At 40.2% G+C, this 27,214-nt stretch overlaps 3 protein-coding genes across 3 annotated transcripts; 2 read left to right on the forward strand and 1 right to left on the reverse strand.

Moving 5' to 3' along the window:
* Positions 1-646: 646 nt before the first annotated feature.
* Positions 647-13,181, reverse strand: gle1 (GLE1 RNA export mediator). The gene is made up of 15 exons (XM_042488901.2): positions 12,963-13,181; positions 11,967-12,218; positions 10,820-10,978; positions 9,929-10,077; positions 9,654-9,714; positions 8,854-9,105; positions 8,516-8,738; positions 6,625-6,737; positions 5,944-6,156; positions 5,140-5,330; positions 4,082-4,211; positions 3,889-3,993; positions 2,631-2,713; positions 2,468-2,531; positions 647-1,719 (listed from the first exon to the last, which is right to left on the reverse strand). The coding sequence occupies exons 1-15, from the start codon at positions 13,059-13,061 to the stop codon at positions 1,651-1,653; spliced, it is 2,163 nt and encodes a 720-aa protein (XP_042344835.2). The 5' UTR covers positions 13,062-13,181; the 3' UTR covers positions 647-1,650.
* An 895-nt stretch (positions 13,182-14,076) lies between these two features.
* LOC121964750 (uncharacterized) lies at positions 14,077-20,368 on the forward strand. The gene is made up of 4 exons (XM_088076011.1): positions 14,077-14,439; positions 14,558-15,387; positions 17,182-17,353; positions 18,552-20,368. The coding sequence occupies exons 1-4, from the start codon at positions 14,268-14,270 to the stop codon at positions 20,120-20,122; spliced, it is 2,745 nt and encodes a 914-aa protein (XP_087932137.1). The 5' UTR covers positions 14,077-14,267; the 3' UTR covers positions 20,123-20,368.
* Positions 20,369-20,870: 502 nt separating this feature from the next.
* LOC121944721 (uncharacterized) lies at positions 20,871-26,943 on the forward strand. The gene is made up of 2 exons (XM_088076317.1): positions 20,871-21,546; positions 22,289-26,943. Exons 1-2 carry the CDS (start codon positions 21,375-21,377, stop codon positions 24,028-24,030), a joined length of 1,914 nt encoding a protein of 637 aa, XP_087932443.1. The 5' UTR covers positions 20,871-21,374; the 3' UTR covers positions 24,031-26,943.
* The last annotated feature ends 271 nt before the right edge of the window (positions 26,944-27,214 follow it).

A 27,214-nucleotide genomic window follows, 5' to 3' on the forward strand; every position in this document is an offset into this window, starting at 1 on the left:
TTTACAGAAATCAGAAACAGCTTTTTAAAACGTGGATTTTGCCTCAGTAATTAGAGCACAACTGTCAGGATGAACTCGATAAGAGAAAAGATAAAGAAAACTAGTTCTGCAGGTTAAAAATCTTACACAGAAAATTACAATAAAAATTTTTAAAAGTTTTAAAATTAAAATATGCTGAAAATATATCAAATTGTTGGTGTGCAAAATATTGACTGAGGAATCTAATTTAATGTAACACTATTAGACCGAAATTAAGATTTTCACTTATTCCTATGCTCAAGGAATAATTTAATTATTATTTATTATTATTATTATTTTATTGTATTATTAAGTCTATAAATGTCAGAAAAAGAGAAAAATGCAACAGGATGGATGTTTTGTCTTTTTTGGCAAATTAATTATGCTCCAAACATGAGTCTGTAACCGTAACTGCATAAAAAACCAAACAATTATAATTCATGGATTAACCGGATGATGTTTGGGGACGGAGACAAACGAACAAAAAGAAACGATTCATTTCAGAAGTGCTGGATTATTACACTATATTATAATGTGAATCATTGACATGATATATATTTCATTTTTGATTTCGTTAATCTCTTTGAAAATAGACACTTTTTACGAAGGATAAAACAAAACAAAAAAATCCAGTAAAACGCTGATGAGGTTTTATTTCAGACATTCGGTTTATAGATGGAGACATTTCTGCACAACTTTCGACTGTTGCAATATTTCCGATAACACACCTGTAAAATAATAATAATCTGCGTTACATTCATTCTGCTCCGCCACTATGACTTTCACTTCTGTTTCACTTTAAAGCGCCGAGAAATCCTCCGATTTCTGTTTCAGTGACAATCAAAACTAGTGTTTTGCAAAATATTGACTGACGCACATCAGCAGCTTTGCAGTTTTAAATAGATATATACATGTCTATACATGTTTTGGGATGACTTCATCTACAATTATTAAACAGCTCATCAGACCACGAAGCTTTAGTCCACACGGTGGACTCGTTAAAAAATGTTCAAATCATTCTCGACACAATTTTGATTTGAAGAGCGACTGCTGAAATAAAAACAAACAGTAGTGAAAACATTTTGTGTTGGTTCTCCAACAGCAGTGAAACGGATATAAATCAGGATGTTAAACACTGAAAAACACTCGGAGGGTTCAGATTAACGTTTACGTCAACATAATTACTGCACGTCTTCTTTTTAAAAAGAGCAAATCTGGCTTCTTTTCCTGGACTTTTGGTGCAAACGCATAAATGACGCAGTTCTCTAAAGCTGTGAGAGGCAGAAAACGGTGTCAAAGTGCTTCCTATTTTAACGTTTGAAAACTCCCAAACATGCTGAATTTATTTGGATTATTCAACATCCAGAAAATGTGGTAGAGCGTGGCGTCCGCTGTCCCATCGTCCGAGACGTCCAGGAGACGGCACAAAGTTCACGAGCCGCAGAAGCAGCTTCACGTCAACTGATGTGAACAACCGTCTCCCTCCTGCAGCAGCTTTTCATACCTGATCACCGGCTGAAGTTTTCTGTCAGTCCGCAGCATCGGACCACGTCTCCGTCCGTCTCTGCCTCACTCAGTCCTAAACGGCGTCACGCAGAAACATCCAACATGGTGGCGGCTCGTCGGCGTCCATCAGGAGCCCCAAAACACGGAGCTCAGCTGGCCTTTAGGTGGACGGATCTGTCGGTTCTGCAGTGACGCCTTCAATTTAATTCACAGTAAACAAAAAAAACACGATTAAGATTAAAAACAAACCAAAAACATACTTTCAATGTAAATCTTTCTCCAGTGCTACTATCATTGAAAACATTTAATTTACTCCTCCTTGTTCTTGTTTTTATTGAAGTTATTAACCCTTTGAAACCTGAAAAAACTGGCTTGATTTCTTTGAAAGAGTGATGAGCAACTTCACAAGAAATGGACCAAATATTAGCAAGAAATTAGTAAAAAAGATTCAATAAAATTACCTCAAGATAAGCCAAAAAAAGAACAAAGAAAAGTAAAATGAAAGTAAAAAGGAGTCACAGAGCTGCTCTAACAGCTTAAATCTTCACCAATTACAGTTTTCACCCACTCCTACCTCGCTTTGTCGAAAAAAAAATAAAAATTTAGCCGAGTCATTTGGAGAACTTGGCGGTTTGCGGCGCATTTTTAAGTTGATGTATCACTGTAATACATATAATTAACCTTTTTTTCACTAAGTACTTCTGCATTTATCTGTGCAGAAGAGTATTCTCTCATGCACAAAAGTAGATGTTAATGCAACTTACAATAAAACATCTTCACAATAAAATACCAAAAAACAGGACGACACAAACAATAATAAGAATATGGATATGATATGTGGAAATAAAACGTTGTGCTAGAATTAAGAAAAAGTTTTGAGAATTGATTGAAAACTTGTGACTGAGTAAAAGGGCGATTGAAGAGAGTTCAGCAGGTGACGCACCTCCAGAAACTGCTTGAGTCTGATGACGGAGCCCATCTGTCCGCTGCTGGTCACCGCTTCAATTCTGGAGACGCCAACATTCGACACGTCAGACAGAGGAAACGCGTGCGACTGGAAAAATGTCTGACTAAAGGCTTTAAATGTGCACAGAGAGCGCGTGTACCTGGGGAAGTATTCCTCTTTAAGCAGCAGGATGAGTTTCCAGAACTGGCCCTGATACTGCTTCATCAGAGCGTTTCCACAAACCTCAACAACACAAACACTCAGCTTTAGACCGCGTTTCCCCGGAGCCCGCGTAAAACAACATCACGCAGCCACCATCACGTCACTCATGTGTTTTGTGTTGTTTTGAAGCCTCAAGTTTGACATTTTGGCCGTCGCCATCTTCGATTTTTGGAGCCACAAGTGAAGCTAACCATACTGCTCGCTTCAGATTTCAGCCATGGAAGTTGCTGCTTGAGTTTAACCCTTTGCTAATTTCACTGACCGTGAAAATAAACAGTATCGTCTGTCTAAGCAGCTCTGAAAAAAATACTGGCCTCTGTAAAATGTGACCTATACTGTCCAAAATCACACACACTAAACCCAACTCCAAGATCAGGCGGCAACCTGAAAATTGCAGTTCCTCTAATGTCCACTTGAAGCTGGCTCCAAAACAGAGTCAATCCCCATAAACTTCTGACTTTTCAGCAGAAATAAACATGTTTTTTCAGGCTGGTACAAAAACAGTTTTGGTCTCTAAAGCTAATTTGAGCATTCATGACATCTGTGCAGGGGGGTAAACTTTCTACGCTTCACCTGTTTGCTCTTTATTAAAGCTTAAAGTTACACATTTTAACAGCAGGGCTGTTGCAGCGTCAGGCTGTGCTGATCCACCTCTCGCTCCTCCACATTTCCGTCCTCTCACGCAAATACTGAAAAAGGACGGGAAAAGCCAAAATGCCGAGCTGGAGGCCAAAAAACAGCAGTCAACAAACCAGTAGGTCACTTGATGGTGGCGACATCCATTATTTATACGGTCTATGCTCAAGAATGAACGATAAACATTTTCTGATCTTTACAATCATCTGTCTCATCTGACATTACAAACAGAAACACACACAGACACACATACAGTTCACCTGTTTCAGAACTCACTTTTAAGATGAACATGAATACAAGAAGTAATAAAATGCTCCTTTTTTTTCTATTTCAGCCAATATAGTGAAAATAAAAGACACAGAAGAAACGTAATGCTTTGAAACAAATGAAACTGGTCTTTTTAAATACTCCTCTCACCCCGCTGTACGACAGGGGAGGCCTCAATCTGCACATTTTACTGTGTGTGTGTTGAATATTTCAGCTGAGTGATTTCTTTGTCTGTTGGGATCTGTGCGTACACAAACAGCAGCGTTTAGGTTTAAATAGCAGCTCAGACTCACCTCGAGAAAGTCGAACAGCAGCGTTGCCGTGATGTCGGCCAGCGGCTCCATGTTGAGCATCTGAGCCAACCAACGCCAGCCGTGGTTCAGACCGTGAGGGGCAGCCTGAAACACATCGAGCACAACGCGAGGATCAAAGTTTACAGATGCAGACGTTAACGATGTGTTGAGGAGGAGGCGGGGCGTTTCGTACCCCATGCTTCGAGCCGTAGGGCCACCTCAGCTGGATGACGGCGGCGTAAAGGCGGATCATCCCGGACATCCTCTTCAGAAAACTGTCCTGACCTTCAACCCCGTCGTCGTCCACACGGTAACCCAGAATCCTGATGAAGTGAAGACAATAGTTGTAATTAACCCTTTACATTCTTCATTTTTTGATCATTTTGTCTGTGGTCATGCATGTGGCGTACATTTTTTCCAGACTGTGTATTTTAATCAGTGAATTTCAGCTCAGCTCCTACAATAATTAAAAATACTCTGTGGAAACTAAATAGTTACATTCACACTTAAAAAATGCTCATTTTTTGATCCCACAGCCATCAAAGCAGAAAAACACGACTTGTATTATTTCTTCGTGTCATTCTGGGCTTTTGACTTATGTCATTTTGACTTTTTTCCACCTGATGACATCATTTTTTTTACCATTTTGGTATATGGAGAAAATACATGTTATTTCCATGAGGTGACCTGTCACAATCAGTGTTTCTGAGATCATTTTAAGAAATCTGCTTTGTATGTAGTATATTGAGAATAATTAATTTTTTGTGGGGGGTTTTTCATCTAAAAATGTAGTGGCATCACGAAAAAAAGGCATTTAAAGGATTAAAACAATTCTAAATATTATTGAATATTTGGTATTTATGATGGAGGATTGATGTTAGTTAAAAAACTAAACTCAATGAAAGTAGAAAATCATATTAATGTTTAATATTTTATAGCCTGATTTTAAAAAAGCACATTTTGTGTGCAGAGTGGTGTCGCTGAGTATATTACACTGCGCAAAAAATAATAATGTATTAAAATCAATAATAATCACTGATATATCCTCGGCTGTGGTTATAAAAAAAATCTACTTGTATGTAGTATATTGAAAAAAAAATCTTTTTTTTTTTTAAATCTAAAACCATAGTGACATCATGACAAAAACCAATGCACATTTAGTGCGCAGAGCGATACGTCCCGAGGGTTAAACAACACAAAAGGAAAGTAAAAACCAGAGAGAGAGCAGCAACATCTCTCTGTCGCTCTGACCTCTGATATTCCTCCACAGGTGTGCCGTCCTTCATCGGAGGGTAATGCGGGACCGCGTACGGACATTTCTTGTGCAGGTGGGCGAGGATGAAATCGCCCACTCGAGGGTGAAGCTCCCAGATGCCGGAGGCCACCACGGCGATGGGGAAAGCGGCTTCGTGGTGAGACGCCACCTCCTCCTCTCCTTGTTTCTGCAGGGGAGAAAAATACAGTCCCAAATAAGTTTTGCTGTCTTTTTTGTGGACTATGTTTTATTTGTGCAAATTGTCGACTGAATTCTATAAATAAATAATTGTTAATAATTCGGCTTGTTTTTGTTTTTTTTTAAGCCAGAGAGAGTCTGAACAGAAAAAAAACTAGTTGTTTTTTTTATTCAACAGCCCAAAACTCTAAATATTTCACTTACAGTGATATCAAATATTGAAAAAGCATCAAATCTTAATATCTGAAATAGGAGGAACCAGACAGTGGTCCACCTCTTTATCCTCGTAAGTCATTATTTATCAACACCGTTGTTGATGAATTATCTGCCAATTCACATCTTAACTGACACATTTTTACAATGTGAAGATTAATTTCAGATTTCAAGAATTTTGAGGTCTTGAAGACTTTTTTTCAGGACTTGAGACAAATGCAAGTGAATATTGGACCATATAATAGTAGTTTTTGTAAAAGAAAAAAATCCGCTGTCACCTTGCAGCTGCAACGAGTTGTTTTGAATGACCGGATTTTGGTGTTGCATCACACATTTTTCCTCTTTGTTTGGAAGAGACAAAAAATATCAAATATACCAAACAGACTTACCACAAACTTCTCCGCCAGTTTGTAGCTGACAAATTCGAGGGCCTGAGGATGCTGGGAGGTGGAGACAGACCTGCCCCCGGACATCACCGCGCGTCCCGACAGCAGCTTGTCAATCTTGTCAAAGATTTCTCGGAGCTGCGACCCAGAGTTGCTGGAGATTTGACTGACGGGGATGGTGGCAGCTTTCTGGAGCTCCAGCTTCAGCTTCTTTGTCTTTAAGGAAAAAAATCACCATTTGTGCAAACTCACAAGTTTAACATCAATTACTGCACTTTATTTTTCTCGCCACAGCAGCTCTTTATATCATTTTTTCAATTTAAAACGCAATAACTTTTCGGTACCGACCAAAATGTGTCCATAACAGAGTATCAAAGACTGTGAAGTAATCAAGTATCTGGTCAGATTAATCTTCTTGTTTGCTTGTTTTTTATGTGATTTTTTAAAAATTTAAAATATAATTTATTAGGGAACGTTCTTTTACCTCTGAATCCACATTTTAGTAAAAACACACTCCAATAAATAACTTCACTACTAGTACAAGCTGTAAATATGAATTTGTATCGTGTTGTTTTAATTGTCTTTTCGATTTTAATTTGTAAAGATTTGAGCTGCAGATTGTATGAAAGGTGCTCTATAAATAAGAAGATTATTGTTATTATTATTACTGAAACGTAAACTGACCTGGGCGTCTTTCGGGGAGTTGAGGTGTTCGATGGACTGAGCGCACTGAGCAGCCAGCTCCTGCAGGTCCTTGTACCATTTCAGCGTGCTGTCCTCGGCACTGTTCTGCAGCCCTGATGGAGGACAGTAATCATCAGCGGTAAAACAAGTATTCACATCCTTTACTGAAGTAAAAGTATGAATACAAAACTGTGAAAATACTCCACTACGAGTTAAAGTCCTGCAGTAAAAACCTCAAATTCTGTCGCTGCATGTTAAGACAGATGTTGTCTTTTTTTGTCTTGTTTTGTTTTATTTTCAGTTTTTTTCTGGTTTAACTTAACTTTTGTTTTATTCTTGTTGTTTCTTCTGTCTAACTGTGGAGCCGTTTATTTTTTTGTAATTTATATTTGTGCCTAAAGTAAAGAGTGCATTAAGAGTCATTATGTTTTGAACGCCAAAATGAATTAAAAAATTTGAATGACACAAAAAAAACTCAAGTAAAAGTGTGCAGTGAACCTATATTTACAGAATGAAAGTACTCGTTGTGCAGTGAAATGTTCCAATATTACAATAACACAAAACTGCAGGTAAAAAAACATGAAGTGACATAAATTACTCACTGTTAGGGACAATTTTACCCAAATGTACTGTGATATCAACATAAAAAGTCAGATAATCTTCTTCAAATGTTGAAAATAAATGTATTAAAATCTGTTCCTCTACTCTGATCTGCATGACTTTCATGTGAGAAGCATTCGGTAAATTATATTTGTTAAACATAGATATTGCCAATTATTTTGAGATTTAACAATGCGACGCATGAAATAATGATTCATAATTTTTCTGCTTCCTATGCCTCAATATTTTTAAGACGTTTGAAACATTGATTTAAGACATTTTAAGGCCAGTTAAGGCCTTATTTTTAGATGAATAAATGTAATGCCTTTTAAGACTCTTTAAGGATCTGCATGAAAAACCAAACTGAGACGTGTTTCTCACGGTGCAGTCAGGGGGAGGAAGCAGTTCAGTTTGCGAAGCTCAGAGCTGCATCTCTTTGCAGATGATGCTGGCTTCATCACACCGTGATATCCAGCATGCACTGGGGCTGTTCGCAGCCGAGTGTGAAGCGTTCGGGATGAGAGTCGGAGGTCCTGACTCTCTGCCAGAAGACGGTGGATTTCCCTCTCTGGGTTTGAAGAGAGAGTTGCTTCCCAAGCGAAGGAGTTCAAGTATCTCGGGGTGTTGTTCATGAGCGAGGGGAGATGAGACGGGCGGTTTGGTGCGGCGTCAGCAGTGATGCGGCGCTGCACTGTACCGTCACGCTGAAGAAGGAGCTGAGCCAGAAGACAAAGCTCTGGATTTAGTCGTTTATCTAAAGCCCCCAGGAAGTGCACCAGGCTCTGATGCAAATTTTCCATAGTGGCCAAAAGTGGATTAACACCGTCCGGGTCCGTGAGGTGAGGACCACGGGACCAGAAAGACTTTTTCCATTGACTTACATTCGGAAAGAGACGTCTATAAATCAGTGGATCATTTTTTGTGAATGTCAAAACCCCAACGAAATAATCTAGCCTCTGAACGCCTCTGGATCCCTCAGGAGGAGCGGGAAATTGTTGCCGTGGAGAGGAACGCCTGGAGTGCTTTTCTCAGCGCCCGCAGCTCGGTCCCGAATCAGGCCCAGATAAAAACGGATCAATCAATTTGTTACAGAGATCAAAAACTATCAGCGAGAGAGAACCTTGATTCAAATGTCTGCAGTCGCGTCTGCTGAACTTTGAGGATTTAAAGTCTCATTCTTTGAAAACTGTTTCATAAAAGCTGCTCGAAACAGCAAACACTATCTGGATCACTGGATCAGAGGACTACAGGTGACGTGATCGCCACGTTATACTGAACCCGACTCTCTCACCTTTCCTCTTCGCCTTCTCTTTCGCCGACTCCGCCGCCTTTTTCTGCGCTTCCTGCTGCGCCTGCAGCTCCGCCTGCTTCCTGTGCTGCTCCTCCTCCTCCTGCTCCTTCTTCTTCTTCTCTTGAGCCTTGGCGACCTCCTCCTGCATCAGCCGGATCAGCGCCCTCATCTCGTGGAGGGCGCGCTCGGCCACGGTCATGTCCTCCACGCTGGGGAAGTCTCCCTGAGAGACAAAGACAATCAAAGATTCTCCACCTCTTTTCAGACTTTTCTCCCCATCAGTGTTTGAAGGAGCCACATCCCAAAAATCAACGTTAAAAATCAGGAGTCAAACTGACCTCCGCCGTCTTCCGCACCACCTCTGACAGCTGCGAGCACAGCTGGTTCCCGCGGGTGCTGTAGGAGCTGAGGCTGGCCGACGGGAGGTCGGTTTTGGTGGACGGCTCCAGCAGCTGGTTGAGCTGCAGAATTTCCTCCTGGATGGTGTTGAGGTTACGCAGTCGCTCCCTGCCCTCCGCCTGCCGCTGCCGCTCCAGCTCCGCCTCCCGCAGCCGCTGCTGCTCCGCCTCCCTCAGACGCAGGTTGAGGATCTGACGCCGAGGACAGAAGATGTGTTTATATCGCACAAAACATGCAGGGCTGCTAACAGAAGCTGAATATTCAGGTGAGGCACATCATCAGGAAACAGTCAGGACGTTTATTCACGAAGCGTCTCTGAATCACTTAGTGAAACAAGTGAAACTACGACGAGAACATTTCCCACAAATCTCGCTGCTCAGAGGCAGAAACAAACAAGTCGCCGTGATTTCTTCTCGCTAAAATTGTTTGTTGTGACAAACTCAAATAATCCCTGTTTCAATGGTGCATTTCAAGTTTGGGAGGCATCAGGTCATTAATAAATATTTCATTTTTGTCAAAACTGTTTATTTTAATGAGCTGCATCAGTAATTCTGAAATGTCTCCTATAACCGCAGAGAAGTATCATTTCTGAAGTTATTTAGGTTTATATAAAATCCTTTGACATCTCTGATTTTTTTATCCATTCAGGATAGATTTTCCTACTCTGAGATGTTTGATAAATGCTGCACACTGACGCAGCTTCCAGACATGAAATCAACGTGTCGTGTGATGATCTTACCTTCATTCTGTGTCGCTGCTCCTCCTTCATCTTCTCCTGACGCCCGATGCTCTCTTTGGTTCTACAGAAAAAGGAAAACCAGACCAGCTGTGAAGGAGCATTTTAGAAACAACACTTTGCCAGCAGCTTTCACACCTGAGCTTTTCTTCCGGCTAAACTGAACTTTTTTACCGTGTGAGAAGAAACTGAACCGAAGCGGGAAACGCTCCCAGTCTATAAACTCATCAGCAGATTTAGGGCAGAAGAAATAAACTACAGATGTCAAACGGTCTTACCCTCTGTCCATCATGTCCCTCATGCTCTGGAACTCCTGCCTCTGCTTCAGCTCCATGAACTCCTCGAAGCGTTTCAGCTGCTCCGACTCGGAGCTCGCCACCGCCGCCACCAGCTTCTCCTGCGTCTCCTGCCGCAGTCTGAGCGCCATCTGAGTCCACAGATTTAGGAATAAAAATGATCCCAAACTTTGACTTATGATTAAAAACTGTTGAGGACTGTATCAAAGAAGTTTAGCGTAAATTTGTGTCCAACATTATATATGATTCAATTAATTAAAACATGAAAGCTCATATAAAATATTTCTCCTATAAGCAGGTTGACATTTTCTTTATGAAAAAAATCATAAATAAGATAAAAAGCAAAAATGGAAGAAAATATGCATAAAAAACTACAAGTTACAGCTCAGAAAATAAATAGTACACAATAAAAATTAAATACAAAGGTGTGAACGTTCTTTTTCAAAAAATAAATTCCTGGAGAAATTTTGGGCTGCGACTAATCACCTTCATTATCAATTAACATGTCCATAACTTTTATCAATCATTTTCTCAGATGTCTTTAAACAAAGTTTTTGTGACCAAAAGTCCAAAAGAGAAAGCTTAGAAATTTACATTAATATAACACAGAAAAATAAAAACGTGTAATAATAAAATGTTTGGTATATTTGCTTTTAATCACTAATCAAAATTAAAAAAAAAAAAATCAAGATGATGGTCTGTCCAAAAACAAACATACTACTTATAAAAACTTTGCATATTTATGCTTCTGTCTTTAATCAAAACACACCTTCTCTATTTAACATAAAACATTTGACCATTTTCTTGGCACACAGTCATTAAAGTTTGCTTTACGGGACTTTTGGTGGGATAATAAGAATCGTCGTGTCTGACCTTTGCTTTTTCTCGCTGTTGCTCCTCAAATTTGAGAATGCGGCCCGCCGTCTCCATGGCTTTGGGCGACAGCAGGGAAATGGCAGGTAGAGATGCAGGACTGGAAACTTCGCTGACATCTGCCTCTGGATCTTCATCCTTCGCCTCGTCACTAACAGCCTGCAGCGCGTTGAGAAAAGAGTCAGAAATTCAGACAGACGGACGGATTAAGTGTTGAACTCAGTCGCAGAAAGAAAAACAAAGTGTGTAACTGTTCTCATCTTACAGGGAACAAAGAAGAACGAACAGCCTCACAGAAAAGTTTAATCTCCTCAAAAAAAACTGCAGCTTTTGAGAGTCAATATTAGAGCTTTTACGATCTTGTAAATGGAATTAAATTTAAGAAATTTTTACTGCAAATCAAACATGACAAATTCTTTAGGAAAAACTCTGAGGATTGCCTGTCCTTGGAAAATGATTTAACCTGATTTTGATAACTTTCTGGAACAAATTTAGTGCAAGATAATAGGAGTCAACAGATTATCGGCCTGGATGATTATTGGGGCTGATATTTGGTATTTTGCCGATTATCTGAATCAGAATTTTATCTTAATGATTGCCGGTAAAATTAATAAATTAAAATGTGCAAAGAAAGTGTCACTTTTACTTTAAAAAACCTCAGGGAGCTACTTCTATTTATTCACCTTTTTAAAAATTTTCACTTCACTTTATAAAAAACAAAAAGTCGCTGGGAACTTGCAATGAACTTTTCAGTTTTTATTAAAAATGTACTAAAGGCAATTAAACAAAGTTTTGTGTTAGAGTTTGTTATATACCAATTTCTAAATACTGACAGAAAGATTTTCAGTCTGACTGTAAACACATATCAGTTCCAAATATCAGTTATCGGTCTCATTAACTACTAATAATCGATATTGTCCCTGAAAAACCTGCATCAGTCGACCAGACAAGAAAACCTTTTGCTTTCAACTTGTTTCAAATACAGAAATATTCACCATATTTGATAACACCAAAACACCACTTCGCTCCAAACGACATTGACATATCACACCAAAGTGATTACAAACCCTCCTTAAATGCTTCAGAAAGCAGCGCAGATGTTTTTTATGTGAGGGAGATCAGCGCGTGTGGAGGATGGCAGACTTACCTGCTCACGCTCGGTCTTTAAAGCGGCTGCAGAGAGCGCGGCGGGTCTGGCGTTGAGGTCGGGGATTGATCCCGTCACAGAGCCAGAGGCTGAGATCTCCTCAGAGAGACCGGGGCTGGAGTCCCCGGAGCCGGAGCCGGAGCCGGAGCCCAGAAGGCCGAAGTTCTGCAGCGGCAGGGAGCTGAGACGCTCCAGCACGACCCCAGAGTGCGAGGAGAGGCTGAGGGCCTCTTTGCATCCTGCCAAAATATGCTGCAAGAACAACAACACATTACATCTCAAGATTACTGTAAAACTTCAATTAATTTTATTTCCTTAAATCACTGGACTCAACAGGGACAGGCGTTTGAATTCCTGTCACACAAAACTGTTGCTCAGCAAAGATGGAAATAAAAACATTTTTTTTTAAATCCTTGGAAACCTGGAAAAAATGAACATCAGACTCTAAAAAATATTACACATTAATATTTTTCTACTTTACTTTTTTACGTCAATTTTTAACCGATATTAGTCCTAATCATAAATATCAATTATTTATTAACTTTTCCGAATTTTATGTCAAGATTCAATTATTTTATTGATAGAAAAAAGGTTATATATATATATATATATATATATATATATATATATATATATATATATATATATGTGTGTGTGTGTGTGTGTATATATTTTAACATACAACATGCTAGGTAGATTATTTTTCAATTTGAACGTAAAAATTTAGTTTCCGGCGTATTTTAGATTTATCGTCCGAGCTGAGCTGAAAATTCAGAATAAACAAAAAATACACAAAATGTTTACGATATGCATGAACGCAGCGATTCTAATTTAAAAAAATAACAATGAAAGGTGTGTAAAAAGCCTGAAAAGTCCCTAAAATGTTAATAAATTCCTGAGTTATGAAGTTAAATATGCGGAGACATTTTGGCTCGGCTAACGCTAACTAGCCGTTAGCTCGTTAGCTTGATGTCGGCTAACTTTGCGTAAACTCACCTCGCCTCTTTCCGACCAAAACGGGTCGTACGCGATTTTTCCCTTCGGTGAATTTTTTAAGGCCTCTAAAGTTTCCCATCTTAGATTTTCGGCAGGCATCGCGACAGAAAAGATGAATAAACAAAACCAAAACTAAAAGACTGACAGCGCCGGGCTAACGAGATTTGAAGCGCCGGATGAGGTTACATGAATTACAGTCCGACGAGAAACAACTCCCCGTCTCCTGAGCGCTACATGTTTCCGGATGTGAACGGTATAAGTAACTTTAAAGAAGGGTCACTCAAAATATCTCAAAGATTATTCCAGTAAAGGTTGTGTTGGAAATCTGCAAGCTGAATATTGATTATAAAGTGTGTATTTTCTTTTTTTGTAGACTTGACATAGAAAGTATTTGTCACTTTTTTAATGTGCACCAAAATGTTTTGGATTGATGTTGCCAACTGTATTTTTTTTTTTTTTTTAAATCAAGTTTTGAAATAAATAGAGAAATATTCAATTCTGCCCAGAGAACTAAAAAACAAAAAAGAGCGAGAATTTCATTTTGGCTATTTGTTTTTCTGTATAGACAGCATCTTGGAAAAAAACGTGTGTTTTCTCATTATTTGCCTGAAAGGAAAAATTAGTCTCCAAATGTCCACTCCGCTTTTATTCTTCGCCAGTGTCTCCGCAGGTGTCTCCAAATGTCCACTCCGCTCTCATTCTCCGCCGGTGTCTTTCTAATTTCCAGTCCCAGTCTCTCATAGGGCACTGATGCGTCTAGAGTTTCTTAATCGGAAAAACTGACTGATGGGGAGACCGCAGATACTGCAGTTTTTGAGCCCCTGGTGTAAATATTTCTGTTTTTGATGACACAAATCTTCTTTGATAATCTTTGTAGATGCCCTTTTTTAGAAACATGTGGCTGTGTCTGTATAACTTTTTTGCTGTAGTCATTTATTGTCATTGCAATTGTGTGTTTCGAACAAGGATAATTGATTATTGTGATTATATGTATATTTTTTCATTGAGGTCACATTGTTGTTTAAATAACCCGATGATGATTGGATGTGGATAAATGACCACTCCCTACTTAAGATGGCAGGAAGTTCAATGTTTCGGACAGACCGAGTTTTCCTGTAAAATTAAACGACAAAGATGCGCAACCGGAAGTGAGAGCGGAACGATAGGTTAGCTCATTCCCACTGCCGGAACTAAAAGAGTGTGACATCCAGCGGAAGTAAACAATGCAGGTGCGAGTCGCTGTGTGAACATGTGTCATTACCTGACAGACGGTATTGTGGTTCTTTCACCCGAAATAAATCCAAAATGTCTTCGGCTGAGTGTTTGAGACAGTTTGTGAATGAGCGACTAACTGCTGCTGCGGAAGAAATATTCAGAGTTTTTCATAAAACTATCGTCCAGTACCAAGAAGAGGTCGACCGTCAGCGCAGACTGCTGGAAATCATCCTGAAACCTGGAATAAAGTTACAGAGAATAGGTACAAAAAACTTTATTGGTCTTTAAAATACTGACAGAGGACTTAAAGTGCGTGCTCAGATGTCTGTCTCTCTGTTATCACAGTAGTATCTTGTCCCTTTTGTTGTGTGTCCCTCCAGAGCTCCCACAGCAACATGTCTGTAAGCAGGAGGAGGATCTCGCTGAGCAGCAGCTCTGTATTCAGGAGAGGAGCTCCAGTCTGGACCAGGAGGACCCAGAGCCTCCTCAGATTAAAGAGGAAGAGGAGGAGCTCTGCAGCGGTCAGGAGGGACAGCAGCTCGTCCTGAAGCAGGAGACCGATGACTTCACGTTGATGGCTCCGTATGAAGAAAGTGACCACAGCGAAGATCCGACTCTGAACTTAAATCCTGACGCTCTGAGTGCAGCAGAGACGGAGCACAGTTACCACCACCTCCTCTTTCACAACGCTCCTGAAACTGCGAGCCGACATCAGAAAGGAGACAAGCACAAAGACTCAGGACCGAAACCAAAGAAAAGACGCCACAGTAACAATAAAAACAACTCTAAATTGCCAAAAGGTCACGGTGATACTCCCGCGGGTAAAAAGTCTTTTGAATGTGAAACTTGTGGGAAATCGTTCAAGCTTAAGTCCCGATGGTATGAACACCAGAGTGCACACAAAGGTGAGAAGCCACACACCTGCAAAACATGCGGGAAAGACTTCAGACGCATGCGCTCCCTGCTGCTCCACGTGAGAGCCCACACAGGTGAGATGCCGTGCGACTGCAAGTACTGCGGGAAACGATTCGCCTGGAATTCAGCGTTAAAAAGCCACATGAGAATCCACACCGACGAGAGGCCGTATTCCTGCACCACATGTGGGAAACGTTTCCGGCGTAACGGCACCATGCGGATCCACATGAAAACCCATACAGGTGAGAGGACGCACCACTGCAAACGAAGAAAAGGTTCCTCGACACGTCACAGGTGAATTCACGTGAAAACCGACATGTATAACATGCGGGGGAGCCTTCAGACGTCCACATGAGCGTCCACACAGGTGAGAAGCCGTATTCTCGTGCACAATGTTTCGTCAGTCGACAGTTCACATGAAAACACTCACAGGTGAGAAGTAACTTTGCATGTTCTGCAGGAAAAGTTTCTTTAAATCACTCAAGACCTCCCAGAAGTGAGGAGCCACATTACGGCAGCATTTGAAGGGAAAGTTTAACTTGAATCACAAACTTGGGGAAAAAAACCTGAGGATCAACACACACGGAGGAAACGCTGAGCTGAAACTCCCGCGAAACTCTTCACCAACTCAACGAAACAGACGTTCACAACACCTGTCCATGTCTGCACCTGGATGTTCGTCACCTTTCAGGCCACAATATACTGAAGTAACACATTTTCAATAAGGTTCATTGTTTCTCCTCAGTATTGCAGCATTACTCGTAGCTCTGATGACAAAAGTATTGCTTTGTCTCCCAAATCTCCCTTAATCTCCCAAATCTTTAAAAAGTGTCGCTGTGTGAGTTCTTATTACCTTCAAATATTTCAGCAGGTTTGGTTTTTATTTCCATGGATTGTGAACTCTGATGTTGAGGCTGAACCCTGATGTCGGGTTACTTATGTTGTCATCCTCCCTGTTAGTGTTTTCTTCATAGTTTGCAATATTTTATTTCGACATCTTTATGTATTTTGTGATTTTGTCAACTCGGTTTTCGGTTTGAATTTCAGAGGTGACATACAGATTGTCGATGGTGTTTTACATGGCGACGTCAACGCATGAGCCGATGTGATTAACGCAACGCTCAGAGCCCGATGAGAGGTGGGCGACAAAATGCTGTTTTCTGATCTAATGTATGTATTTTAACAATAAAGTTAAAAGCAGATTCTGTTCACGGAGGCTGCAGGAGGCTGTGACTCACTTCAAAAGTAGTTTTAGTGAATAACAGTTATTTTCAGTGTCAAGTTTCAACGTGCAAGATGTGTTTAATGTTGCAGCTCACTGGCTGAAGGTTAACTTAAAGTATAATTTGATACTGTTTGGAAGTTTGATCAGTGAAGCTGCCTCATATTCAACAAAAATGTAAACAGTGGAAGAATGTGTGCACTCAAGTACTGTATTTATGTAAAATATTGATTTTCATCACATGACCAAGATTGCATAAAAACCACACACATATGCAGTCTTCGAGACTTTAAAGAAATAGGTATTTTTTAATTACTTTTATGCGTCTTATATTTCTACTTAACTACATTACATATTGGAATTTTTGGGCCAGTGCATTTACTCTACATCTTAAGTGCTTTGCAGATAAGGATTATACACACAAAACCTTGTATGTAGCTAAAACTATCTGTTAGTATGTGGACCAGACAAAAAAAAAAGAAACGGCATCATGTTTACCCATCATGCCTCAGTAACACTTTTTTTTCCCCTGAAAGTAACTTCATATGATTTCCACCATTTTAAATGCTTTGAGTGTATTTTTTTATGTTTTATTTTTACATCTACTTCTATTTTCTGAAACAACTCGAAATACTTAAGTGTAGTAGGTGACAGATAATAACGAAATTTTCCCGTCAAATGAAACAAGTGAAACCCAAAGTGAAGGCGGAACGATAGATTAACTCACTTTCACGGTCGGAACTAGAGCGGTGTGACATATTGCGGAAGTAAACAATGCAGGCGCGGTTAGCATTAGCTTCAGTGGCTACATGTGGAATTAACTGAAAACGCTGTTTTGGTTCTTTTATTTATAAAAAAAATTAAAAAATGACTTCGGCAGAGTCTTTGAGAGAGTTTGTCAACGAGCGACTAACTGCTGCTGCGGAAGAAATATTCAGAGTTTTTCTTAAAACCATCGTCCAGTGCGAGGAAGAGCTCGACCGTCAGCGCAGGCTGCTGGACATCGTCCTGAAACCTGAAATAAAGTTACACCGGATCGGTGAGTCAAACTTCAATATTTTTAAGAAATTTAAAGAAAATTATGGCTTTATTATTGCATACTTGAGGTACAACCTTTATGCCATAAAAGTTATGACACCACGTAACACGTAAATAAGAACAAAACAATGATCTTTGGATCCGCTTCCAACTATAATTAACTGAATATAGTACAAATAACATGTTTTATGTTAAATCTTCATTTTTTTTGTAAATACAAATTGAATCAGAGGCGCTCACTCTAATATAAATGGTAGGAAAAGGGTGCTGAAGCCTCAAAAATGGATAACAGAAACAGTGAATCTGGACAGCACTCCTATAGAAATGTTTTTATTTTGGGCATTTAAATACACACATTGTGAATTTGATTCCTATGACACCTTGCCAAAAAGTTTGGACATGGGTGTGTTTGTCTCTGTTACATCATCTTTTCTCAGCAGGTGTTTGGGGACTGAGGATATTGGCTGTCTGAGTTTTAAAGTGAAATTTTCTCCCATTCTTGCTTTATATCTAATTTCAGCTACTCAAAAATCTGGGGTCTCTGTTGTATTTTGCTCTTAAATCTCTACACATGTTCAATAGGAGACAGGTCTGTGCTGCTGACAGGACGCACCTGTCCTACAGGTACCTGCACTCATTTACTATGAAGCCACACTGTAACACATAGAAAATGTGTCTCACGGTCTCGCTGGAGTAAGCAGAGAAGTCTCAGAAAAAGACGGACAGCAAATGCTGCTTCAGAAACCTGTATGTACCAATCATGGTCCCTGCACTAACACACCCCCAGACCGTCACAGATACTGGCTTTGAATTCTGAGCTGGTCACAATCTACAAGGTCCTTTTCGTCTTTAGTCCAGAGGACATGACGTCCATGATTTCCAAAAACAATCTGAAAAGTGGAAAAGTCGGCCATGTCTCTGGATGTTGTAATATTTCCTTTGCTTTGCATGACAGAGTCCTAACTTGCATTTGTAGATGCAATGACAAACTGTGTTTACCGCTGACGATGTTATAACATCTTTAACTATATTCAACTGAAAACATGTCGAAGAACAATTAAAAATCACTCTATTCTGTTTTTATTTACGTTACTCTGCGTCCTCACTCTTTTGGACATTGGACGGTATTTATGTGCTCAGATGTCTGTCTCTCTGTTATCACAGTAGTATCTTGTCCCTTTTGTTGTGTGTCCTTCCAGAGCTCCCACAGCAACATGTCTGTAAGCAGGAGGAGGATCTCGCTGAGCAGCAGCTCTGCATTCAGGAGAGGAGCTCCAGTCTGGACCAGGAGGACCCAGAGCCTCCTCAGATTAAAGAGGAAGAGGAGGAGCTCTGCAGCGGTCAGGAGGGACAGCAGCTCGTCCTGAAGCAGGAGACCGATGACTTCATGTTGATGGCTCCGTATGAAGAAAGTGACCACAGTGAAGATCCGACTCTGAACTTAAATCCTGACGCTCTGAGTGCAGCAGAGACGGAGTCTGCAGTCAACATGCCGGTTATAAGCTCTGTGGTGTCAGAAGCACAAAGTGAACACCAGCTCGTCCTTCACAACGCTCCTGACACTGAGAGCCGAGCTCAGAGAGGAGGCGAGCACGAAGACTCGGGATCGACTAGAAATGCAGAACCGAAACCAAAGAAAAGACGTCACATTAACAATAAAAACGACTCTAATTTGTCAGGGATTCACTGTAATACTCACAGGGTTAAAAAGTCTTTCAAATGTGACACTTGTTGTACAATGTTCAAGTATAAGCAATCTTTGCAGAGACACCAGATGATACACACAGGAGAGAAGCCATATCTCTGCAACACCTGTGGGAAAGGATTCAGTCGGATGTACGATTTAACCGATCATAAAAGCGTCCACACGGGCGAGAGGCCATTTTCATGTAAAAAGTGTGGAAAAAAATTCAGACGTAGCCCTGATTTGATGGTCCACATGAGAAGGCTCCACAATCCAGAGCCAAAACCAAAATGCAAAGCCAAAACCCAGAATCTCTCTCACGACTCTGAAGAAGATGACAGCCAAAAAAGAGTCACCAGTGACGAGCCAGCAACAAGCAGAAACGCAGAGTCAAAACCAGAGAGCGAACATCACGAAAGCATCAGTCACACTCACGATGTAAACACCTCTGACAAGCCCGAGAGCCACCGTCATACTCAGACAGGCAAAAGTCCCTTCAAATGTGACTTTTGTGGAAAAGCTTTCAGGTTTGCATCCAGACTGCAGTTACACCGCAGACTCCACACAGGTGAGAAGCCGTTCACCTGCAAAACATGCGGGAAAGCTTTCAGGCGTAAATGTGGCCTGGCAATCCACACGAGGACACACACAGGCGACAGACCGTTTCCATGCAAACTGTGTGGGAAGAGATTCCGCCAGAGATCGGCGCTGAACGAACACACGAAGAACCACAAGGGCGAAAAGCCGATTTCTTGCAAAACGTGTGGGAAAGACTTCAGACGTCGCGGTGACTTGTGGGTCCACATGAGAACGCACACAGGTGAGAAGCCATTCGTTTGTAACACCTGCGGACAGAGATTCGGCGTGATCTCCACACTGAAAAGCCACATGAGAACCCACACGGGGGAGAAGCCGTTTTCGTGCAAGACCTGTGGAAAAGATTTCAGACATAAATGTACCCTGATGGTCCACGTCAGGACCCACACAGGTGAGAAGCCGTACTTTTGCACCACCTGTGGAAGTAGCTTCATCAAAATGTCCAATCTGAGAGTGCATTTGAGAAGGCACACAGAAAAGTCGCCTTGATTCAGAGTTTGTGGATAATGTTCAAAACAAACAAGAATTCATACAAGTGAGGAGCAACATAATTGCAGGAGTTAAAGGAAATTTGTGAAAAAACACCTGAGGATCAACATACGCAGGAGAAACCATCGTCGAAAAGACGTGCTCACCAACCAATGGAATACATGTAGCTTCATCTGTCACTAAATTCACACAATTTCTTTTTCAGAAAAGGTCACAGTATGTTAATGTAATACATATTCAACAAAGTTTCTTGTTTTTCCTCAATATATTTTCATTACTCATAGTATTCATGGTAAAAGTATTTATTTTAAGCTTTGATTTTCTCCTGAAATCTTTGAAAAATGTTTGTTGCTCAGTGAGCTCATATTGCTAAAAATGTTTTCCCTGTAAATTTTTTTTTTATATATTTATTTTTTTACAATTTTTAAACACCACCCTGGTTTTATGAGCGGGTTGTGAAGTGTCTGATGTTGAGGCTGAAATCCGTCATGGTGTTCGGTGACTTTTGTCGACATCCTGCCAACTGCTGTCTTTTCTTTATTGTCTGCAACATTTAAATTGACATTTTAATGTCTTTCATTTTTTTTAAAAATTGCATCAACTTTAAGTGTTTTTTGTTTTAAATTTTAAAAGTAACACAAAAGCACAAATTGTTGATGATGCACTAGATGGCGCTGTGAGGATCAGTCTATGTAATTAATTAGGAAGCTGATATCATCCTCGTGTCCCCTTTTCGGCGGATTTTTCCGCTGCTGCAGGTAATTTTGTCATCTTGTAATATATTAATTGTGTGAGTAGGCTATATTAAAAACCGCCAAACTGCGGCACACGCACTGGCACCTCGCGGCACCTCCTAGCAAGCAGTGGCACAAGCACTGGCACCTCCCGGCATCTCCGCCAAACCGCGGCACACGCACTGGCACCTCCCGGCACGTCTCGGCAACCAGTGGCATCTGCTGCGACTGCTAGCGGCACCTAGCTGCGGCATCTGGGGGTGCCACACGAGGTGCCACAGTTAGGTGCCGCTGCCGCAAATTGAGCTTGCTGTCTCTCTGTTCCTGTCGGGAGAAATGTGTAACTCAAAGCGGAACGATAGATCCGCTTTGAGCTCACGTCCACTCCCGGAACTTCAACAGTGTGACACCCAGCGGAGGTAAATAACACGGGCGCGAGGAACACAGGTTGTTTGGACATGTGGATTTAACTCAGAGACGATATTTTGGTTCCTTTATCCGAAATAAATTAAGCAACGATGTCTTCGGTTGAATATCTGAGAGAGTTTGTGAATGAGCGACTAACTGCTACTGCTGAAGAAATATTCGGAGTTTTTCTTAAAACTATCGTCGAGTACGAAGCAGAGCTCCACCGTCAGCGCAGACTGCTGGACATCGTCCTGAAACCTGAACTAAAGCTGCAGAGGATCGGTGAGTAAAAGTTAAACGGCTTTAATGTTACACGCAAACGAAGCGCTCTGCGCACAAAAACGCGCTTTTCAAAAAATCAGGTTAGAAAGATGTTATACATAAATATGATGCTCTATTTATTTTTTTATCCGACATCAGTCCTTATCATGAATATCAAATATAAATTAATTTTCAAAATTATAACCCTTTCAAGGCCGGTTTCTGTCATGATGCCACTGTGTTTTTAGATGGAAAAAAATATTATTTTCAAAATACCTAATTCTTGTTGTTCAAGATTCAAGTTGTTTTTTTTTTTTTTTTAAATCGTTATAACAACGTAAGATTTGTCAAATGATTATTAGCAACACTCTATGTTTATAAAAAGCATTTATGAATGACACCCAGAAATAATACAAGTCCTGTTTTTCTGCTTTGATGGCTGTGGGATCAAAAATGTCAGTTTGAATGGGTTTCAATGGAGCATTTTTTGACCTGAACAGTCTGAATGTAACTATTTAGTTTCCACAGTGTATTTTAGACTTATTGTAGGAGCTGAGCTGCAAATTCACTGATGAAACAAAAATACACAATCTTGCCAAAATTTATTCTATGTGCATGAACACAGCCAAAATAATCAAAAAAAAGAAGAATGAAAAGTGCCAAACAGTCTCTAAGAGTTAAACTTTATACATTTATGTGCTCAGATGTCTGTCTCTCTGTTATCACAGTAGTATCTTGTCCCTTTTGTTGTGTGTCCCTCCAGAGCTCCCACAGCAACATGTCTGTAAGCAGGAGGAGGATCTCGCTGAGCAGCAGCTCTGTATTCAGGAGAGGAGCTCCAGTCTGGACCAGGAGGACCCAGAGCCTCCTCAGATTAAAGAGGAAGAGGAGGAGCTCTGCAGCGGTCAGGAGGGAGAGCAGCTCGTCCTGAAGCAGGAGACCGATGACTTCACGTTGACTCCTGCTCACGAGGAAAGTGACCACAGTGAAGATCAGACTCTGACCTTAAATCCTGAAGACGCTCCGAGTGCAGCAGAGACGGAGTCTGCAGTCAGCATGCCGGTTATAAACTCTGTGGTGTCAGAGGAACACAGTTACCACTGTGTCTCTCACAACGCTCCTAAAACTGAGAGCCGAAATCAGAAAGGAGGCGTGCACGAAGACTCAGGGTCGAAATCAAAGAAAAGAAATCACAAAAGCAAAAGTCGCACTAAAAATGCAAACAACCCAAACTCGTTAAAAACACACCATAATACCCAAACGGGTAAAAAGTTTTTCCAGTGTGACACTTGTTGGAAAATGTTTAAGTATAAGCAATCCTTGCAGCGACACCAGATGATACACACAGGTGAGAAGCCGCACCTCTGCACCGTCTGTGGGAAAGGATTCAGTCGCATATATGACCTAAACGTTCACGTAAGCATCCACACAGATGAGAAGCCATTTTCTTGTAAAACATGTGGAAAAAAATTCAGACGTAGTTGTGCCTTGAGGGTCCACACCAGAAGGCTCCACAATCCTGAGCCAAAACCGCAATATGTAGCCAAAACCCAGATCCTCTCTCTCAACACTCCTAAAGCTGACAGCAAAGATCCGGTTGTCCAGCATGAAGAGCCAGGATCGAGTAAAAATGTAGAGTTAGAACCAAAGAGTGAAAATCCCAAAAGCACAAGTCCCAGTAACGATGTAAACCACTCGCAGGTGTCAGAGGAACACTGTGAAACTCCCACAGGTGACACGCGTTTCAAATGTGACATTTGCGGGAAATATTGCAGGGCCAAGTCTCATTTGAAAAGCCACATGAGATCACACACAGGTGAGAAGCCATATTCCTGCAAAATATGTGGAAAAGGTTTCGGATATACAAGTCACCTCAAAGTCCACATGAGAACTCACACAGGTGAGCGGCCGTTTAAATGCAAAATATGCGGGCGAACTTTCAGACACTGTGACGCGATGACAGTCCACATACGACGAGCCCACACAGGTGAGAAGCCGCACGTGTGCAACATCTGTGGAAAACGCTTCTGCCAGACGACAGAGCTGAAGTTTCATCAAACCATCCACTCCAACCAGAGGCCGTATCCGTGCCAAACCTGCGGGAAAGGTTTCAATCGTAACATCGACCTGATCGTCCACATGAGAGTCCACACAGGTGAGAGACCATTTTCGTGCAAAACTTGCGGGAAAGGTTTCATTCGTAACAACGACTTGACGGTCCACATGAGAACACACTCGGGAGAGAAGCCGTTCCCCTGCAGAACATGCGGAAGGCGTTTTGGATGTCGCAACAGCTTGTTGTCTCACATGGCGGTCCACACAAGTGAGAAGCCTTACACTTGTTCGACGTGCGGAAAAGATTTCAGGCGCAAAAGTGAGGCGACGGTCCACATGAGAGTGCACGAGAAGCCGTGCGAGAAGCCCTACCTTTGCAAGATCTGCGGGCTGCGATACTTCACCGTGTCTCAATTGGCGAAGCATGTAACATCACACGCAATTCAGTAGCCTTGTGTTTTATCCAAAATATGTGCGAGAAGGTTCAGATCTCGCAGTTGACGGTCAAAACAAACAAGAACTGGCGGAGGTGAGGAGCCATGTAATCGTGGCCATTGAGGGAAAACTTTCACTGGAATTACATACTTGAAAAAGCACATAAGGGATAATATACACTGGAGAAACCACTGAGCTCCTTTTAAGACGTGTTCATCAGCTGAATCAACCCTTTCCAACCTGAGAAAATTGGCTTGATTTTCTTCAAAAATATGGAAAGAAGGCAATGAGCAGTAACAGAAAAAAATACCCTGAAATTAATAAAAAAAAAAAAGTACAAGAAAATGACTTGTAAATTAGTACGCAAAAAAATAAATTTAAAAAAGGAAATAACCTGGAAAAGTGGCAAAAAATATCTAATAATTTAGTTACATAATTAAAAATATGTAATTCTAAATGTATTATAAATACATTACAATTTACTTTTTTCCTTGACATTTTCCTTCGCTTTTTAAAACTAATTTTCTAAATTTCTAAATTATTACTAATTTCTTGTATTTTTTGGAACTTTTCTTACCCAGTTGCTCATTGCCTTCTCTCTCATGTATTTGAAATAAATCAGAGTTCAAAGGTTATATTAATTGTTTGACATTACTATTACTTACTTTATATTACTTGTGAAAGAAGTCTGAAAGCAGCACAAGAAAGGTGATATCACTCCATGTTTCAAAGGGTTAAATATACCTGTACTGAATGTATACAGTTTCTTTTTAAGAAGAGGTCACAATATGTTTAAAACAGTACCACAACTGTATTTCATTTGACTTTTTTTAAATTAATCATAATCTTGAAATCTTTGAAAATGGTTGGTGCACAGTTATTTCATTTCATACTAATATGTGAACGGTTAAATGAATATTATTTCTTTAAGTTTTTATATTCTACCTCATTTATATTATTTTTTATGTTAGGCTGCAACATTTTTTTTATTTGGATGTCTTTTTGAATAGCATCACCTTTATCTCGGTTTTTTCGTTGTTTCTTAATTTAGAACACTAACACTAACTTGTTGATGTAGTTTATTTTGCAGTCAACAAATGAGCCTTAACAGGTGAAATGAAAAGTGAAGAATATTAATGATCAGTTACCAAAGGGACTCGGGCAACGAAATGCTGTTGTCTGATCATGTGTATGTTGTCTACTTATGAATTGTCTTATGTGTACTAACCACTAACAGTATTATTGAACACTGTTATTGCTGCTTTTGTTTACCCGTATTAAAATCTCTAACCTTTAAATGCCAGGTGTTTTGTCTATGGTTTTAGATGAAAAAAAAATTAGGTATATATTACAGGCAAATTGGATTTTTTTAAAATTATCACAGCCTGGGATATGTCAATGATTAGCAGCAACATTGATTTTTAGACATTATTACTTTTTGTGCAGTCTCAAATACTTACACTTGTATAGCTTAACACACAAAATGTGCTTTTCAAATTCAAGCTTTAAGAAATATTATACATTAATATGATTTTCGACTTTCATTGAATTTATTTTTAACCAACACCAGTCCTAATCATAAATCAAATATATCATTATCATTGATTTCCAGAATTTTAACCCTTAAAATGTCAGATTTTTGTCATTTGTCATCATTTTTTCAAGATAAAAAACGGAATTATTTTAAATACACTACAAATAATTTTGTGTAGTATTCAGATTGAAAGTGTTTCAATGAAGGATTTTTTTCACACTTAACACTATGAATGTAACAATTTTGTTTACACAGTGTATTTATTCAGACTTATTGTAGGAGCTGAGTTGGAAATTCCGAGATTCAATAATAATGCACAATCTTGCCAAAATGCATGCCATATGCATGAACTATTTTTTTTAAGAATGAAAAGTGCTAAAAAAAAAAAAAAAAACCGCTAAAAAAGGCCATAGGATCTGAATTGGGGGAAAAAAATAAACTAATGAGTAATTTAGACATTTCTGTTTAGTTTTATTTTTTTAGCAGCCACTGAAGGTTTTTATTATTACTCATTATGTTTCCGTTTTCCCTTTACATTTTATTATCGTGCAATTTAAGTGAGAGCTTAGCTTTCCATTCTACGGGATATTTTTCGGACAAATGGTTTTTCGGTTGACCGCTGGAGCCGTGGCATGGCACCGAATCTTTATCCGCTACTAACGCCCTTCACGCACCGGACCCTCCGCCCGCCAAGCGGGAGTACAGCGGGGGTAATCCCAAAAACAATGAGGATAACCACAGATCCCCGTTACTGTTTTTAAAGGACATTTGTGTTGTAATATTTAACAATAATCAAAAATAATCACTCCTGTCAACGATACCAGAAAGCTTCAGGTTGCTCACTGCGGTCCGGCCAGCTAACATTAGCTATCGACCCCCGCAGCGGCCGCGGTTTGTGGGGCATCTCAACTCCGAAAACCTTCATAAAACTGTCAAAATTCGACATTAAGCCGATGACTTTTCTCTTCTAAAAATACCCCAAAGTTAATTTATTGATGAAGAAACATAAAAATGACAAAAACCTACCGTTGTTGTCGGCTAGCCTTACTCCGAACATCCGGAACAAAGAACGTGAGCTGCCGGGACTGAGTCGCTCTCCTCCCGGGCCTTTGAACTTCGTAGCGCCGGTTAGCATCGTAGCTAGGCTAACGTTTGCTAGCAGACGCTAGCCTGCCGCCGCGGCAGTTAGTGCAGCTTCAAAACTCCGAAAACGTTCGTAAAACTACCAATATTCGACTTTACACCGTTGGCTTCTCGCCTCAGAACAACTCAGCAATATATTTAATTGTGAAAAATAAAACAAAATAATGAAAAAATAAAAATTTACGGTTGTTTCCAAGTAGCTTACTTTCGGACTGCGGGAACAAAAACGTGAGCTGCCGGGGTTAGGTCGCTCTCCTCCCGGGCCTTCGTACTTCGTATCGCCGGTTAGCTTTGTTGCTAAGCTAATGTAAGCGGTTAGCAGTCGCCGAAAGCCGGATAGCCAATCAGAAGCTTCGACCCGCCCCCTAACTTTTGATGACCGACGTTGACAGATTTAATCATTTATTATTTGTTTTATTATTATTATTATTTAAAAATAAGAAGTATGCATAAATGAATAAAAAAATAAAACTATAAACAGATAAATATAAATATATAAGCTCTATTTACATAAATAAATAA

Source organism: Plectropomus leopardus, chromosome 4 (genome assembly GCF_026936395.1).
Source record: "Plectropomus leopardus strain MGB_pleo_1.0 chromosome 4, ASM2693639v1, whole genome shotgun sequence".
NCBI lineage: Eukaryota > Metazoa > Chordata > Actinopteri > Perciformes > Serranidae > Plectropomus > Plectropomus leopardus.

Bases quoted from the DNA above. Each gene is read 5' to 3' on its own strand.
- gle1 (XM_042488901.2), bottom strand. From the start codon at position 13,061: ATGCCTGCCGAAAATCTAAGATGGGAAACTTTAGAGGCCTTAAAAAAT. The intron at 2,714-3,888 runs GTGAGTCTGAGC...TGTGTTGTTGAG, and splicing joins TGCTGTTCGACTTTCTCGAG to GTTTGTGGAAACGCTCTGAT. The intron at 2,532-2,630 runs GTACACGCGCTC...TGGCGTCTCCAG, and splicing joins AAAGAGGAATACTTCCCCAG to AATTGAAGCGGTGACCAGCA.
- LOC121944721 (XM_088076317.1), top strand. From the start codon at position 21,375: ATGTCTTCGGTTGAATATCTGAGAGAGTTTGTGAATGAGCGACTAACT. The intron at 21,547-22,288 runs GTGAGTAAAAGT...GTGTCCCTCCAG, and splicing joins ACTAAAGCTGCAGAGGATCG to AGCTCCCACAGCAACATGTC.
- LOC121964750 (XM_088076011.1), top strand. From the start codon at position 14,268: ATGTCTTCGGCTGAGTGTTTGAGACAGTTTGTGAATGAGCGACTAACT. The intron at 15,388-17,181 runs TGAATTCACGTG...AAAAATTAAAAA, and splicing joins GTTCCTCGACACGTCACAGG to ATGACTTCGGCAGAGTCTTT. The intron at 17,354-18,551 runs GTGAGTCAAACT...GTGTCCTTCCAG, and splicing joins AATAAAGTTACACCGGATCG to AGCTCCCACAGCAACATGTC.